This window comes from Nerophis lumbriciformis, linkage group LG01, assembly GCF_033978685.3.
Source record: "Nerophis lumbriciformis linkage group LG01, RoL_Nlum_v2.1, whole genome shotgun sequence".
NCBI lineage: Eukaryota > Metazoa > Chordata > Actinopteri > Syngnathiformes > Syngnathidae > Nerophis > Nerophis lumbriciformis.
The window spans coordinates 29,045,708-29,064,396 of NC_084548.2; the positions used below are offsets into that span (position 1 = coordinate 29,045,708).

At 39.6% G+C, this 18,689-nt stretch overlaps 1 protein-coding gene across 1 annotated transcript; it reads left to right on the forward strand.

The window, feature by feature from the left end:
* Positions 1–78: 78 nt before the first annotated feature.
* LOC133618385 (CD59 glycoprotein-like) lies at positions 79–6,492 on the forward strand. Its single transcript, XM_061978695.1, has 5 exons — positions 79–139; positions 357–427; positions 588–689; positions 3,059–3,132; positions 6,072–6,492. The coding sequence occupies exons 2-5, from the start codon at positions 364–366 to the stop codon at positions 6,192–6,194; spliced, it is 363 nt and encodes a 120-aa protein (XP_061834679.1). The 5' UTR covers positions 79–139; positions 357–363; the 3' UTR covers positions 6,195–6,492.
* The last annotated feature ends 12,197 nt before the right edge of the window (positions 6,493–18,689 follow it).

The window sequence follows — 18,689 nt, forward strand, 5'->3', positions numbered from 1 at the left end:
TATGTGTTTTTTTTTATAGGTTTTTGAGGGTTCTCGTAGGCTCCTCCCAGTGGGTGTGGTCTAACAGTGTAATTGTTCAGTCAGTTTCATCTCTAGTCAGTTAGTGAGCACTGTGGCATCTGTCAAGTTCTACAGTTTGGTATGTACTACAACAGAGCGCACACACACACACACACACACACACACACACACACACACACACACACACACACACACACACACACACACACACACACACACACACACACACACATGCACACACACACACACACACACACACACACAAGACAGACCAGTACACACAGTACGAAGTGGTATTGAGAGCCCTTAAGTAGTACATACATGTGTGATTTCAGAGTGACGATGGTGAACATGAAGTTCTCTGTTAGCGTCTTTCTGATGATTTGCTTCTCTCTGATGGGACTTGGTATGTTTCAGCCTGGTTCTTCTTAAGATCATGATATTGCTATATTACTACTTATTATTATACTTATTGATGTACTGTATAATGAATGACAAGTGAGTAATGTAAAAATGTTTTTGCAGAAAGAAGTTACCGATAAATATAACATGAAATGTTGTTTCAGGATCAGCAATTCGCTGTTACAGTTGTAAAGATTACACAGCGAGTTGTTCCAAACAGCGAGACTGTAGCTATGACGACGCCTGTCTGACGCTCACAGAAAGAGGTTATTACTGCATTTTTATGGAATAACTTCTAACATTGTAACTTTGATGTTGGCACCCGTACTACATCTCTAACTAACTTGCTCATTCTGCTTATATACTTTGTCATAGCATCCTGCGCATGTGTACTTGCTATGGTAGTACCGTTACTACAATGTAAGTTACAGTCAATGCTAGTATACTGCTAATACCACACAACAAACATGGTAGTGCTGTGTCTACAACTTTAACAAGGTGTTTGCACTAACTGCCACATTTCCATACTATTTCCATTGCATTTTTGTGCAGTACCAATTCATAACTTATTTGCAATCCTAGTCTTATAAATATTTGCGATTGGAGTACAGTTTTACATGTATTTTACTATGTATCCTTTATCAGCCATGTAGATGTACTATAGTATAAGCAACTGTCCATGCCTGCAGTTGCACTACTGTATCTTTACTACACATTGTGGTACCTCTACTATACCATACCTTACTATTCATGTGTGAGTTTTAACACATACTACAAGTAATACACATACCTGGCTTTCCATGTGCAAGTTTGAACTTAAAATTGCTTTTAAGTAAAGTAACAAGTTTGAACGTTAGACAAGGGTGTTCTGTCCTCAGGTGACCACGACCATGTACATGTTGGCGACTTCACTAATATGGTTCTAAAAAATATCCCAAATAACTAGCACTAAATAGTGTGTGCAAACTATAAAATAGCAGGTACTATTAGCAGTGTTTGAATAAACTACATTACATAGTAACGCCATTAGTAATGCCATTATTACTTCTTTTAGTAACGAGTGGTCTAATTAATTACTTTTACGTGGGTTACAACGCTGTTACTAATACGTTTGATGTAACGTGGCACGCTACTTTTGATCTGGACAAGTCAGCTTTACTAGTACAAGCAACAGTCACCGCAGACACACAATCCACTACTACGGGTGAATAATGAACATTCAATGAAGTGACTATCATCAACAACAATAATCCTATAATACACTATTTGTGAACAAGGAGAGACACAGGCATTGATGTATGTTCAATCACTTTATGAACTAAAAAAAAGCATTCCACAGGCGCTGTAGTCAAAAACTTCCTTCAAGTCTGCAGACTACCAAAGCTGAGCTAAAACAGCCAATGAGCTCACCCTTGCTGATGTCATGCTTCACTTGGCAACAGGAACCGCCTTTTGAAGGCACGCACTAACGCACTCTTCTCTCATGAAACATGTCAACTGCACACAGCAGATAAAGTATGTAAAAGTAAAAAAAAAAAAAGCAAAGCATCAATTACTTTGCCAGTAATTAGTTGCATCTCTTACATAATACAAATATACTTACATTAGTAATTTAATCACGACTAAGTGTACTTTTTCAAACTGACTATTAGTGAACATGTTGTGGGTGATCCACCAAGACGCACTATGGATGCACAAGTGGTGCGGACTGCCCCAATAAATGAGTTTTTTAGGTGTATAACCGTCTGTCAAACATTTTCCTCCATATTCATGGCATCATGCTCCAAACCGTGGTGTTTTGTTATGTTGTGGAACATGCATCAGACAATATGCACTTTTTCTGGGCAATATAAAAGCCCCTCCAGTGCTATCTAGACAACAGAAGAAACATTTTAGCCCGCCGAACATATGCTCCACAATGTTTCTCGTTGGAATGTAAGCACAAATTATAGCAACGTTCTGCCCGAGTGGAAGGGTTGAGCACAGTTATCAAATGGTAGGGTGATTTGTGTCATTTAGTAGCATTCAACACCTGGGATGTAACGCCAGAAAAATTACTGTGAGAGACGCCGGCAATAACCGTGATAGTGCGCCGGAAGGATCCAGACGTGAGAAAATTAAATGTTACTAGATGTTTTTTCATTTTGTAGATACAATATATTAATTTGTATCTGCTCACTCCAAATCAGCCCATCATTCAGCAGTCCAAAAATGTTGTTTCTGGATAGACAATATATCTCCACTATTTTGTAATCTGACAATTGCTTCGCTGAGTTGTGGTCATTCTCACCACATTTGTGCGTAATTGTGCCAGTTTGCACGTACCGTGCTATGGTGCTAAATATAGATGCATAAACGTTTGATAACTCACATTGCGTGCACTAAATGATTACATTTGCATCTCTTCCTCTATTGTGGGTGGAATGATAAAGTGCGTATACTTTATTTTCTGCATATGCATAAAGGAAAAGACACTAAATTGGATAGCGCAAATTATTTTGCTTATTTAACAGTTGCAATCCTGCGTGCAGAAGCTTAGTAGATCAGCTTTGCACTATTTTGCATGTGTTTTGATACACACAAACCTTTAGTAAATTAGACCTTGCAGTAAGTGTACTTCCTGTGTGTGTTGCAGGAGGGATGACGTTCCGCCAGTGCCTCAAGTATTCAGACTGCGAGCACAGTCGACTTGGACAGATGTTCCCACAGGTAACTCAAAGTATTGATTATTGATTGGTGGGATGTAACTGTGAGACCGTCATCATGATTTGGTACCTCAGTTTTATGTTCAATGTTTGGTTCATATTGGGTACAGCAAGAAACACAATACAAAGCAAAAAATTCCTTAGCTTTTGTGTAAATTATTTCGGATCTCAGTGGGGTACTACAGTAATGTTATCTGAAAAAAACACCACATAAATATCAATGTTGTGTACAAATCTGCATTCAGCGATCTCCTCCTCGACCACGCCTACTGTGTTGTGACTGGTCGGGGGTTGAGGGTTGGCTCCAGCTCAGAGTTGCCTATGCAACACTCTCTCAAGCGATAACCGCTTAATAGTTAATAGTTATAACTAGCAAACAGTAAAGAAAAATTGCTGTACTTTATGCATGAAACATCTGTATGTGAAGTAGTGAGAGCAGAGGAGCAGTGATTTTAAAGTAGGTTTTCCCCAAAAAACAAAACATTTCTTATCGCTGTTTGTTATTGATACACAATTTGTACATCCAAAATACACTCTATGGCATTTTCAAGTAAAAAACACAAACGGTACTGATTGATTAAAATTTGTATACATACATTTCATCCATGGTTCTCGCCCGGAAAAGGGTGGAGTGCCATCTCCGGGTTGGGGAGGAGATCTTGCCCCAAGTGGAGGAGTTCAAGTACCTCGGAGTCTTGTTCACGAGTGAGGGAAGAGTGGATCGTGAGATCGACAGGCGGATCGGTGCGGCGTCTTCAGTAATGCGGACGCTGTATCGATCCGTTGTGGTGAAGAAGGAGCTGAGCCGGAAGGCAAAGCTCTCAATTTACCGGTCGATCTACGTTTCCATCCTCACCTATGGTCATGAGCTTTGGGTTATGACCGAAAGGACAAGATCACGGGTACAAGCGGCCGAAATGAGTTTCCTCCGCCGGGTGGCGGGGCTCTCCCTTAGAGATAGGGTGAGAAGCTCTGTCATCCGGGGGGAGCTTAAAGTAAAGCCGCTGCTCCTCCACATCGAGAGGAGCCAGATGAGGTGGTTCGGGCATCTGGTCAGGATGCCACCCGAGCGCCTCCCTAAGGAGGTGTTTAGGGCATGTCCGACCGGTAGGAGGCCACGGGGAAGACCCAGGACACGTTGGGAAGACTATGTCTCCCGGCTGGCCTGGGAACGCCTCGGGATCCCCCGGGAGGAGCTGGACGAAGTGGCTGGGGAGAGGGAAGTCTGGGCTTCCCTGCTTAGGCTGCTGCCCCCGCGACCCGACCTCGGATAAGCGGAAGAAGATGGATGGATGGATGGATGGATGGATGGATGGATGGACATACATTTCATGAAGTTTTGACATGAGAAATTACAAGATCTTGTGAAAATGTTGTGAAGTGCTCATATCAGACCATTCACAAGATGTAGGGAAACATTAAAAACAAGCTGACTATATAATACTTGCTTATCATGGAGAACGAGTGTTACATTTGAAATAGGGATGTCCGATAATGGCTTTTTGCCGATATCCGATATTCCGATATTGTCTAACTCTTTAATTACCGATACCGATATCAACCGATATATACAGTCGTGGAATTAACACATTATTATGCCTAATTTGGACAACCAGGTATGGTGAAGATAAGGTACTTTAAAAAAAAATTAATACAATAAAATAAGATAAATAAATTAAAAACATTTTCTTGAATAAAAAAGCAAGTAAAACAATATAAAAACAGTTACATTAAAACTAGTAATTAATGACAATTAGTAAAATTAACTGTTAAAGGTTAGTACTATTAGTGGACCAGCAGCATGCACAACCATGTGTGCATACTGACTGTATCCCTTGCAGACTGTATTGATATATAATGTAGGAACCACAATATTAATAACAGAAAGAAACAACCCTTTTGTGTTGATGCACTAATTGTAAGTGTATCTTGTGTTTTTTATGTTGATTTAATAAAAAAAACAAAAAACAAAACAAAAAAACCAAAAAACGATACCAATAATAAAAAACCGATACTGAAAATTTACAATATTACATTTTAACGCATTTATCGGCCGATAATATCGGCAGGCCAATATTATCGGACATCTCTAATTTGAAACATACAAAACAAAAATACTTATTAATATTTTTACTATATATTTATTTAACAAGTACATTACAGCAACTTCAACTACAAATATGTTACTCCAAGTATTGCAAATACAGAAAAGTGGTACATTTAAAACATAAATATGAAAATATACAGTACAGGCCAAACGTTTGGACACACCTTTTCATTCAATGCGTTTTCTTTATTTTCATGACTATTTACATTGTAGATTGTCACTGAAGGCATCAAAACTATGACATATGTGAAGTGAAAACCCTTTCAGGTGACTACCTCTTGAAGCTCATTGAGAGAATGCCAAGAGTGTGCAAAGCAGTAATAAGAGCAAAGGGTGGCTATTTCAAAGAAACTAGAATATAAAACATGTTTTCAGTTATTTCACTTTTTTTTGTTAAGTACATAACTCCACAAGCATTCATTCATAGTTTTGATGCCTTCAGTGACAATCTACAATGTAAATAATCCTGAAAATAAAGAACACGCATTGAATGAGAAGGTGTGTCCAAACTTTTGGCCTGCACTGTATATTTTTAAATTGAATATACATACGTGTGAAAAAAACTTACTACTATTTTTCAAACAATACATTTCTGTTTGTTTACGTATTTCAGGGGCAAGAAAAAGTGTTCCCCAACAGGACATTTTAATAATCGAAGAGGGTTTTCAAGCTATGGCTTCTCCTATCGCTAGCGATGTTAGCCAAAGACCACATTTGTTTATAGTGTATAGATGTATGATGCCATGAACACTTAATGTGTACAATGAGGGAGAATGTCCATCTTTGATTAGGAATACATTTAGTGTTGAACCTAATGATTGAATATATCTTTCCAGGTGTCCAGTTTTACTTTCAAGTGCTGCAACTCTGACTTGTGTAACTCCGCCCACTCCGCCGCAGCCACGTCTCTGATTGGTGTGGTGGCGTCTGTGGTCGTCACGTGGTGGGTGACTCGCTGATGTTGACGACTGGTTCCGATTCTGTGGCATGAACATTGCTCATATAGCGCCGATTCTTGGTTGACAGCTGTCATTATTTCTTCTTTCTTCAAAACTCACTGCTCTTTAATGTTATTTGATATAAAGCTGCTTGATTATTCAACGCTGACAAAAAGAGAAGAAGAAAGACGGTTGATTAATCGATTACTATCCCAGGTTGATGTCACTCATACAGTATGTCACGTCAAATATTGTCATTTTCTCAGTAACTGTTATTACTTTTTGTAACTTTAAACTAAATAAATGGTGAATATGTAAATATGTCTATTCAGATCCTTTTTTGTTAAAACACTAATTGCAAGGTTTTATGGAGTCTAATAAAGTATATCAAAGGACATCTAAATGTTGTCACACATTCCCTCCAAAAAGTCTGTTTTTAAAAAAAAATAAAATTCTGAAAGAGTATATATGAGGAATTTAATCGACACTATTGGATATGCTTTGGTGTGAATTTTGCGTAAAATTAGCTCCACAGTCACTTTTATAATCGTCTCTGGAGACTTTCCCAGATTGCAAATGAAACCTGGCTTCACCCTCACCAAAAGTATCATAATGTATCATTTGAAAATGTACACCGTTTAAATATGTATCTTTAAGACGAACATCAACACTATTTTTTCTCCAGACATGGTCAAAAAATAACTTCATAAAAATAATATGGATTCACCCGGTCACAACATTACGTACACCTGCACAATTGTCGATCATTACAGTGTTTGAAAAAAAGAAGAAGCTGCTTTTAGCACCATTTTATGTCACTGCATGTCACACATCGGTGTTATTGTGCACATGCCAAGATTAGAATAAAATAATACTTTATCCCATCTTCTTTTGTGTTTCCTCAAACTCAGTTGACCTCATACAGAGCTCTACCCTGTTTGACCGAAAGCCTACTGAAATTAATTTTTTTATTTAAACGGGGATAGCAGATCCATTCTATGTGTCATACTTGATCATTTTGCGATATTGCCATATTTTTGCTGAAAGGATTTAGTATAGAACAAGTAGCGTGACGTCACAAGTTGAAAGTCTCCTCACATTTCCCCTTTGTTTACACCAGCAGCGAGAGCGATTGGGACCGAGAAAGCGACGATTACCTCATTAATTTGAGCCAGGATGAAAGATTCGTGGATGAGGAACATGAGAGTGAAGTATTAGAGTGCAGTGCAGGACGCATCTTTTTTCGCTCTGACCGTAACTTAGGTACAAGGGCTCATTGGATTCCACACTCTCTCCTTTTTCTATTGTGGATCACGGATTTGTATTTTAAACCACCTCGGATACTATATCCTCTTGAAAATGAGAGTCGAGAACGCGAAATGGACATTCACAGTGACTTTTATCTCCACGACAATACATTGGTGAAGCATTTTAGCTACGGAGCTAACGTGATAGCATCGGGCTTAACTGCAGATAGAAACAAAATAAATAAACCCCTGACTGGAAGGATAGACAGAAAATCAACAATACTATTAAACCATGGACCTGTAACTACACGGTTAATGCTTTCCAGCCTGGCGAAGCTTAACAATGCTGTTGCTAACGACGCTATTGAATCTAACTTAGCTACAGACCTCGACAGAGCTATGATAAAAACATTAGCTCTCCACCTACGCCAACCCTCATCTGCTCATCAAAACCGAAGCTCACCTGCGTTCCAGCGATCGACGGAGCGACGAAGGACTTCACCCGATCATCGATGCGGTCGGCGGCTAGCGTCGGATAGCGCGTCTGCTATCCAAGTCAAAGTCCTCCTGGTTGGGTTGCTGTAGCCAGACGCTAATACACCTATCGCATCTACAGCTTTCTTCTTTGCAGTCTCTATTGTTCATTAAACAAATTGCAAAAGATTCACCAACACAGATGTCCAGTATACTGTGGAATTTTGCGATGAAAACTGAGCTTTTTGTATTGGATACAATGGCGCCCCAATACTTCCGTTTCAACCATCGACGTCACACGCATACGTCATCATACCTAGACGTTTTCAACCGGAAGTTTCGCAGGAAATTTAAAATTGCACTTTATAAGTTAACCCGGCCGTATTGGCATGTGTTGCAATGTTAAGATTTCATCATTGATATATAAACTATCAGACTGCGTGGTCGGTAGTAGTGGGTTTCAGTAGGCCCTTAATGTCCAAATAACCACCTTGCTGTGATGTCACAACAAAGCCAGACTGCAAAACCCTGTGCACGCTTACGCCAAAATGCATGAACCTTATGACCTTTCGTATTGTTTAACATGGGTATCCAATATTCTAACAATCCATCCATCCATTTTCTACCGCTTATTCCCTTTGGGGTCGCGGGGGGTGCTGGAGCCTATCTCAGCTACAATCGGGCGGAAGGCGGGGTACACCCTATTTAAGTTATTATCCACTGTATTAAGTTATTATTAAGTCAGAAAAGACATTAAAAGCCCTGGGTTGTTAGTATACAATCGAATCTCATTCTTTATATGTAATCTGTTCCAAAAGGTCAGTCAAAAAGGTTCAAAAAAGCAAAGCAATTTCCCTGCAAGAAATAATGTAAATCTAATTAATCCATTCCAGACACCCAAAAATATGAACACAAAACACATTTTATAGAGAAAATAATAGTTTTTAATGCATAAAACAATGTAAAATACATATAAATAATGAATGAATTGTAGAAATAAACATTTGACATCACTTTTACGTTAATTTACCTGCTCAGTGGCCTTGTGGTTAGAGTGTCCACCCTGAGATTGGTAGGTCGTGAGTTCAAACCCCGGCCGAGTCATACCAAAGACTATAAAAAATGGGACCCATTACCTCCCTGCTCGGCACTCAGCAGCAAGGGTTGGAATTGAGGGTTAAATCAACAATATGGTTCCCGAGCGCGGCCACCGCTGCTGCTCACTGCTCCCCTCACCTCCCAGGGGGTGGAACAAGGGGATGGGTCAAATGCAGAGAGTAATTTCACCACACCTCGTGGTACTTTAACTTGTAACTTAATTAATGGCTTTTGATGCAAAAACAGCGATGAGCAGAAAGGGGGGAATGAGGAGATCCACACAGACTTTGTACTTTGCTAAAAGCCTTTTCTTGAATTTAATAGGGCTTTAAAGTGTGATGTAGTAAACACAATGCACAGTGGCTTTATGGCCATCTGAAAACCTTATTTACACAGCTGAATGCACAACTTTTTCCCAAAGTTGTGTTTTTTTCTTTAACAAGTTAGGGATAAGTTGATTGGCAACACTAAATTGGCCCTAGTGTGTGAACGTGAGTGTGAATGTTGTCTGTCTATCTGTGTTGGCCCTGTGATGAGGTGGCGACTTGTCCAGGGTGTAACCCGCCTTCTGCCCGAATGCAGCTGAGATAGGCTCCAGCGACCCCGAAAAGGGACAAGCGGTAGAAAATGGATGGATGGAAGTTCAAAACATTGCACGGATGTGCTGCATCATTAACTGCCTCAATAGCTCACATGATCCTTTCAGGAAACAAAACAATTTGGTGAGATTTTTCTCATTCCCAGTGTGGAAGCAAAGCCAAGGAACTCGGATCAAAGAGACGACCAAACTTCACTTTTACCGCCATCACACGACACATGTTGGTGTGTTCACGGCCTTTTCAGACGAGTAAGTTTCAATCAGAGCCTGTGTTAATCTGCCTCACAAATAGCATTTAGTAGGGTGTAAGCATTAGGCAAGCTGGCTGTGGGCTATGAGGTGAATTGTGACATGTACATTTTTCTTACACGATTGTGAACTAGCATGCATTTGTAATTGGTCACAGAATCTTCTAGGGGATTATTATATTAAGGAAAGATGCCCTTAATTAGCTTCGGGTGCAGATGTCCATCACAGCTCATCCAGAGAGTGGTGGCTCTTACCCCCAGGACAATTGGAATCCTAAAGGAATGCAGGTTTGGATTTTAGGAGTGATTATAAACACATTAGCGACATCTGTTAGGAGCCCCCACAGGTAGGAGTAGAGATCAGGGGTCGGAGGTCATCCGACTCAAACTGAGCAGAGGGACAAGGCCAGAAAATAGATTTACTGGCCAAACAACAAACTGGGCTTTGTCCAGACTAGACGGCCCTAAGGCTAGAATTACAAAGAGTAAAGGTCTTCGTGTAAAAGGTATTTAAGGACAGTGGTCCGAGAGGACATCAGGAGAGGAATCAGGCCCATACTCTCCTCCTGGAAGCTGAAGTTCCAGTCTGAAGCTCGCTGAAACAAATAACGCTTTTTGTTCGACAATTCCTCGTTTGCATCTTCCTGGCTCATCAGCCATCACATAGTCACTCCATCCTGGGAGACGACACGATGAGAAATATACCACAGCTACAAACAACCTACATTGTTTTGGAAAAGAGCATTGTGTCCAGTTATCTTATGTTGTGGATAAGCACAAAAATAAATGAATATTCTTTACAGAGAAAAAGCACAGTGATCAAAATATTTTAAAAGCTATAATAGTCAAGTTTTTTTCCCCCCCAAGGAAACCTGCTTATGAAGTGAATGAACAAATTCAAATCTGTCCGTTGGATGCGCTCAAATGGATCGATTTCACTTATTTTTTCGAGGTAGCATGCCTTTGAAACAGGGTCCAGTTTGTCTTGGTACGCTCTTCTGAGTTTTTCTTTTGTAAAATCTATTTTCATCCAGTTTGTTGCTCCCTCTCTCACAGTACCGCGGGTACAGTAAACATAACTTTTAACCAGCAGAAATGGCGACCGTGACCGAACAATGTTTTGGGTGCCCTTTCAAGCCCTTAAGTGTTTATCACTCCTTGTATTTTTTTTATCCTGGCATGCAAAACTTTCTTTGGCGCCATGGTACATTATTTGGCAGTTGTGGGTAAAAAGAAGTACAGAGACTGAGTCAACATGTGGGATTCTTTGTTTGGACACTTCATTCCACAGAATGATATGCCGGCAAACGGATTGGTTTGCTGCGTGCAATATTTGGTCATATAATAACCGAGACGAAAACCAGGATAAAATTTGATTGAAATTTTTAATCCAAAACTGAATCATGCAGAGAGTTGAGTGTACAAAAACCAAGGTAGCACTGTACTTCATAGTATGTGGTAATATTGCATAAAACAAAAAGTACATACAGTACATGCTAGTGTGCAGTTTGATTGATTATTTATGTTTGTGACTTGTACTTCCCGCTGATGGCGATTTTTTGTTTTTAATCTTAATTTATTCATAATGTATGTATTTACTTTTTATTGCATTTACATTGTACCATGCTGCCAATGCGTCCAGAACCTTCTCAGGGAAGAAGTGGGTCATGACGCTGCAGGAAAAGGTTGAACCTTTGGATATGCACAGGGTAAGAAAATCTATCAGCTCTGATTCATACACCCAGAAAAAAGGAGAGAAGCAGAGAAACAGCAAGTTCTTAACGTAAAGCGTTAGCTCGCACTGTGCCTTACATCTCTTCATCATCCTCATTATCTTCTTTCATGATCATTGATTAGTGGTGAGTACCTGTTCATACATTTTATCATTTCAAATGTGTTTAAAAAAATATGTGAGACACAGTATATTTAGGGTATAAACCTGGAGTATGATTGTATATGCATTAAAGGGGAACATTATGACAATTTCAGAAGGGTTAAAACCATTAAAAATCAGTTCCCAGTGGCTTATTTTATTTTTCGATTTTTTTTTCAAAATGTTACCCATCACGCAATATCCCTAAAAAAAGCTTCAAAGTGCCTGATTTTAACCATTGTTATATACACCCGTCCATTTTCCTGTGACGTCACACAGTGATGCCAATACAAACAAACATGGCGCATAGAACAGCAAGGTATAGCGACATTAGCTCGGATTCAGACTCGGATTTTAGCGGCTTAAGCGATTCAACAGATTACGCATGTATTGAAACGGATGGTTGTAGTGTGGAGGCAGGTAGCGAAAACGAAATTGAAGAAGAAACTGAAGCTATTGAGCCATATCGGTTTGAACCGTATGCAAGCGAAACCGACGAAAACGACACGACAGCCAGCGACACGGGAGAAAGCGAGGACGAATTTGGCGATCGCCTTCTAACCAACGATTGGTATGTGTTTGTTTAGCATTAAAGGAAACTAACAACTATGAACTAGGTTTACAGCATATGAAATACATTTGGCAACAACATGCACTTTGAGAGTGCAGACAGCCCAGTTTTCATCAATTAATATATTCTGTAGACATACCCTCATCCGCTCTCTTTTCCTGAAAGCTGATCTGTCCAGTCCAGTTGGAAATGCATCTGCTTTGAGTGTCGCAGGATATCCACACATTCTTGCCATCTCTGTCGTAGCATAGCTTTCGTCGGTAAAGTGTGCGGAACAAACGTCCAATTTCTTGCCACTTTCGCATCTTTGGGCCACTGGTGCAACTTGAATCCGTCCCTGTTCGTGTTGTTACACCCTCCGACAACACACCGACGAGGCATGATTTCTCCAAGGTACGGAAAACAGTCAAAAAAACGGAAAATAACAGAGCTGATTTGACTCGGTGTTTGTAATGTGTTTGAGAAAATGGCGGATTGCTTCCCGATGTGACGTCACGTTGTGACGTCATCGCTCCGAGAGCGAATAATAGAAAGGCGTTTAATTCGCCAAAATTCACCCATTTAGAGTTCGGAAATCGGTTAAAAAAATATATGGTCTTTTTTCTGCAACATCAAGGTATATATTGACGCTTACATAGGTCTGGTGGTCACATCGACGTCCCACTGGGGTGAGTTTTTCCTTGCCCTTATGTGGGCTTTGTACCGAGGATGTCGTTGTGGCTTGTGCAGCCCTTTGAGACACTTGTGATTTAGGGCTATATAAATAAACATTGATTGATTGATTGATGGTGATAATGTTCCCCTTTAAGCTTGTTAGCTGCTTTCGTCGTTAGTGAACAATGACAATAGAAGTAGAGTAAATCTGATTTAATAATTAAAATACTCACTTTTATTGCAATGTTGGTACAAAATCAAAGGAAAAACTCAACATCAAACTGGCAGATGGGTTTAGAGAGCAGGGGGAACGATGAACGTATGTTGGCGTCTTGATGCTATTGTCTAATCTAGACTTTATCGGTGTCAAAAGTAAAAACAATTATGGACTTCTCAATCCATCCATGTTTTCATAGCACCTGTAGTCATTAGGGTCTTGGTAAGCTGGGGTCTATCTCTATAGCAGTGGTTCTTAACCTGGGTTCGATCGAACCCTAGGGGTTCGGTGAGTCGGCCTCAGGGGTTCGACGGAGCCTCCGCCACAGAGGTCAAGACACACCCGACTCATCGTGTAAATAAAAACTTCTCTCAATCGGCGTATTATGAATACCCCCAAACAATGTTCCCTCTAATTTTCCATATGCTTGAGCAAACGCGAAAACTTCTTGAGCATTCAGTGGAGAACATGTGAGCGACGTCAGACGTGCACATGCACTGTGACCACACCAGCAGCACACCAGTTCCAAACCTGACTAAATAACAAGTTAAATGTTTTATTATTATAATCATTATAATCCATGAGATTATTTTCTAATATAAGTGTTTTGGCCCACTTGCAATGACAATAACAAAAAATATTGTTTTTCATGAGCTGTGTACTAGTATTGTATGTCGGGGTGGGGGTCCCTGCGATGAGGTGGCGACTTGTCCAGGGTGTACCCCGCCTTCCGCCCGATTGTAGCTGAGATAGCCTCAAGCGCCCCCCGCGACCCCGAAGGGAATAAGCGGTAGAAAATGGATGGATGGATGGTGGGGGTCCTGCTTTGGAAATAATTTGTACCCCTTTCAGATATCGCATTTAGTTCCCACTGAAACATTCACATGTTGCACAATGAGATGTAAACATGGAATCATGTGTACGTTCCTGTAACTTTGTTTGTAAAATATGTCTTTATTAGTATTTATTTAATATAATAACATAATTTCACTGCGATGAGGTGGCGACTTGTCCAGGGTGTACACCGCCTTCCGCCCGATTGTAGCTGAGATAGGCTCCAGCGCCCCCCACGACCCTGAAGGGATTAAGCGGTAGAAAATGGATGGAACATAATTTCATGATTAATATTTACAAATTAAGATTAAATAAAGAAAAAACTTTTTTTTTTTCACTAAAGAAGGGTTCGGTGAAGGAGCATATGAAACTGGTGGGGTTCGGTACCTCCAACAAGGTTAAGAACCACTGCTCTATAGGTTAATTTGTGTCTTTATCACCAAATATTTTTTTGACACTGAATTTATGTGACTGATTTTTTTTTTGTTTGAATTTTGAGAAATTAGTTTTGCTACAGCAAATTATTTTGACAATTTCAGTTAATACAATTTTGTGAATAAAACATGTGTCCAAAAAGTCAGTTTATTGAAATACAGAGTTTTAAAATTCAATTTATACATATTCAGTACAGAAATATATATAGTACAGGCCGACATTTTGGACACACCTTCTCCTCATTCAATGCGTTTTCTTTATTTTCATGACTATTTACGTTGTAGATTGTCACTGAAGGCATCAAAACTACGAATGAACACATGTGAAGTTATGTACTTCACAAAAAAAGGTGAAATAACTGAAAACATGTTCTGTATTCTAGTTTCTTCAAAATAGCCACCCTTTGCTCTGATTACTGCTTTGCACACTCTCAGAATTCTCTCGATGAGCTTAAGCCCACCTCTGAAGTGAAAACCATTTCAGGTGACTACCTCTTGAAGCTCATCGAGAGAATGCCAAGAGTGTGCAAAAAAGTAATCAGAGCAAAGGGTGGCTATTTTGAAGAAACTACAATATAAAACATGTTTTCAGTTATTTCACCTTTTTTTGTGAAGTACATAACTCCACATGTGTTCATTCGTAGTTTTGATGCCTTTAGTGACAATCTACAATGTAAATAGTCATGAAAATAAAGAAAACACATTGAATGCGAAGGTGTGTTCAAACTTTTGGCCTGCACTGTATATATATAAACTCTCGACCCACGTCTGGTAAATTAAGACTGAAGCAAGCGATCGTGCCTCAGAACAACAGAGGTGGGTAGAGTAGCCAGAAATTGTACTCAAGTAAGAGTACTGTTACTTTAGAGATTTATTACTCAAGTAAAAGTAAGGAGTAGTCACCCAAATATTTACTTGAGTAAAAGTAAAAAGTATGTTGTGAAAAAACTACTCAAGTACTGAGTAACTGATGAGTAACATACACACTCATATCATATATATATATATATATATATATATATATATATATATATATATATATATATATATATATATATATATATATACATACATATACATTGATATATACAGTATATAATTTATATGTATTTATTTTGCTGTTTTTGTTTACATGTTAAAGGTGTTTTAATGAATATACATGCATGTTTAACATATAGATTCCTTTCTTTCATGAAGACAACAATATAAGTTGGTGTATTACCTGATTCTGATGACTTGCGTTGATTGTAATCAGACAGTTGTGATGATAACGTCCACGTTTTCAAATGGAGGAGAAGAAAAGTTCCTCCTTTCTGTCTAATACCACATGAAAGTGGTGGGTTTGTGGCATCTTATTTGTCCAGCTTCCATATTCGTTTTTATACACTTTACAAGAAATATATTGGCGTCAAACTCCGTAGCTTGCTAGCTTGTTTGCGCTGGCTTTCGGAGACTCTTGTTTTGAAAGCGCAGGCGCGATGGAGCGGCACTTTTATTGTGAAGACAGGAACGTCCTCGTGCGGTTGAAATAAAAAAGTATCTTTTTTCCTTCACACTTTTGATTGATTGATTGGAACTTTTATTATTAGATTGCACAGTACAGTACACATTCCGTACAATTGACCACTAAATGGTAACACCCGAATAAGTTTTTCAACTTGTTTAAGTCAGGTCATGTGACCACCTGGCTCTGTTTGATTGGTCCAACGTCACCAGTGACTGCATCTGATTGGTGGAACGAAGTGAAACGTCACCAGTAAGGCAGGCACTTTGACGGTCTGTCTGACAGACCAAAACAAACAAAGCGTGCATTAACAGATCGATACAAATTAGTAGCGAGCTGAATGTAGATAAAAGTAGCGGAGTAAAAGTAGCGTTCCTTCTCTATAAATATACTTAAGTAAAAGTAAAAGTATGTTGCATTAAAACTACTCTTAGAAGTACAATTTATCCCAAAAGTTACTCAAGTAGATGTAACGGAGTAAATGTAGCGCGTTACTACCCACCTCTGCAGAACAAGCCAATGAGGTGTCACGTTTGCAGTCACGTGACACAGGTCTTGTAAAGCTGTGGCAAAGAGGCAGTTTATGCAGCACTACATAGCATTGGTGATAAAGACACAACTTAACCTCCATATATCACAGCTGACTTTAGGCAAGAGGTGGGTTACACCCCTAGTCACATGACAGCACAATGGAAGTGTTTGGCATCAAATGAAATGAAATGTTGATCATCACCTGCTTGGCACTCAGCATCAAGGGTTGGAATTGGGGGTTAAATCACCAAAATGATTCTCGAGCACGGCCACCGCTGCTGCTCACTGCTCCCCTCACCTCCCAGGGGGTGAACAAGGGGATGGGTCAAATGCAGAGGATACTTTCACCCCACCTAGTGTGTTTGTGACTATCAGTGGTACTTTAACTTTAACTACTGTCAAACATGGAGATGCAAACATTCTGTTGTGTAATGTTTCTCACCCCAACATCCCTCCTGACATGTTTGCAACCCGGCTGACCATCTACAAGAAACTACAAGTACAATATTACAAGTACTACAACTACAAGTACACTACAAGTACTACAACTACAATTACACTACTACAAGTACTACAACTACACTAAACTACAAGTTACGTTACTACAAGTACATTAACTACAAGAAATTACAGGTACACTACTACAAGTATTACAACTGCAAGAAACTACATTACGTAAGTACACAACTACAAGTACTACTCCAACAAGAAACTGCAAATACACTACTACAAGTGCTACAACTACACAAAACTATGGTACACTACTACAAGATCTAAAACTACAAACCCCGTTTCCATATGAGTCTAGAAATTGTGTTAGATGTAAATATAAACGGAATACAATGATTTGCAAATCATTTTCAACCCATATTCAGTTGAATATGCTACAAAGACAACATATTTGATGTTCAAACTGATTAACCTTTTTTTTTTTGCAAATAATCATTAACTTTAGAATTTGATGCCAGCAACACGTGACAAAGAAGTTGGGAAAGGTGGAAATAAATACTGATAAAGTTGAGGAATGCTCATCAAACACTTATTTGGAACATTCCACAGGTGAACAGGCAAATTGGGAACAGGTGGGTGCCATGATTGGGTATAAAAGTAGATTCCATGAAATGCTCAGTCATTCACAAACAAGGATGGGGCGAGGGTCACCACTTTGTCAACAAATGCGTGAGCAAATTGTTGAACAGTTTCTCAACCAGCTATGGCAAGGAATTGAGAGATTTCACCATCTACGGTCCGTAATATCATCAAAGGGTTCAGAGAATCTGGAGAAATCACTGCACGTAAGCAGCTAAGCCCGTGACCTTTGATCCCTCAGGCTGTACTGCACCAACAAGCGACATCAGTGTGTAAAGGATATCACCACATGGGCTCAGGAATACTTCAGAAACTCACTGTCAGTAACTACAGTTAGTCGCTACATCTGTAAGCGCAAGTTAAAACTCTCCTATGCAAGGCCAAAACCGTTTATCAACAACACCCAGAAACGCCGTCGGCTTCGCTGGGCCTGAGCTCATCTAAGATGGACTGATACAAAGTGGAAAAGTGTTCTGTGGTCTGACGAGTCCACATTTCAAATTGTTTTTGGAAACTGTGGACGTCGTGTCCTCCGGACCAAAGAGGAAAAGAACCATCCGGATTGTTAAGTTGAAAAGCCAGCATCTGTGACGTGATGGTATGGAGGTGTATTAGTGCCCAAGACATGGGTAATTTACACATCTGTGAAGGCGCAATTAATGCTGAAAGGTACATACAGCTTTTGGAGCAACGTATGTTGCCATCCAAGCAACGTTACCATGGACGCCCCTGCTTATTTCAGTAAGACAATGCCAAGCCACGTGTTACATCAACGTGGCTTCATAGTAAAAGAGTGCGGGTACTAGACTGGCCTGCCTGTAGTCCAGACCTGTCTCTCATTGAAAATGTGTGGCGCATTATGAAGCCTAAAATACCACAACGGAGACCCCCGGACTGTTGAACAACTTAAGCTGTACATCAAGCAAGAATGGGAAAGAATTCCACCTGAGAAGCTTAAAAAATGTGTCTCCTCAAACGTTTACTGAGTGTTGTTAAAAGGAAAGGCCATGTAACACAGTGGTGAACATGCCCTTTCCCAACTACTTTGGCACGTGTTGCTGGCATCAAATTCTAAAGTTAATGATTATTTGCAAAAAAAAAATGTTTATCAGTTTGAACATCAAATATGTTGTCTTTGTAGCAT

Excerpts from the sequence above, each read along its gene's own strand:
- LOC133618385 (XM_061978695.1), top strand. The coding sequence starts at position 364 with ATGGTGAACATGAAGTTCTCTGTTAGCGTCTTTCTGATGATTTGCTTC. Across the intron at positions 428-587 it reads CTTCTCTCTGATGGGACTTG|GATCAGCAATTCGCTGTTAC; the intron begins GTATGTTTCAGC and ends ATGTTGTTTCAG. Across the intron at positions 3,133-6,071 it reads TTGGACAGATGTTCCCACAG|GTGTCCAGTTTTACTTTCAA; the intron begins GTAACTCAAAGT and ends ATATCTTTCCAG.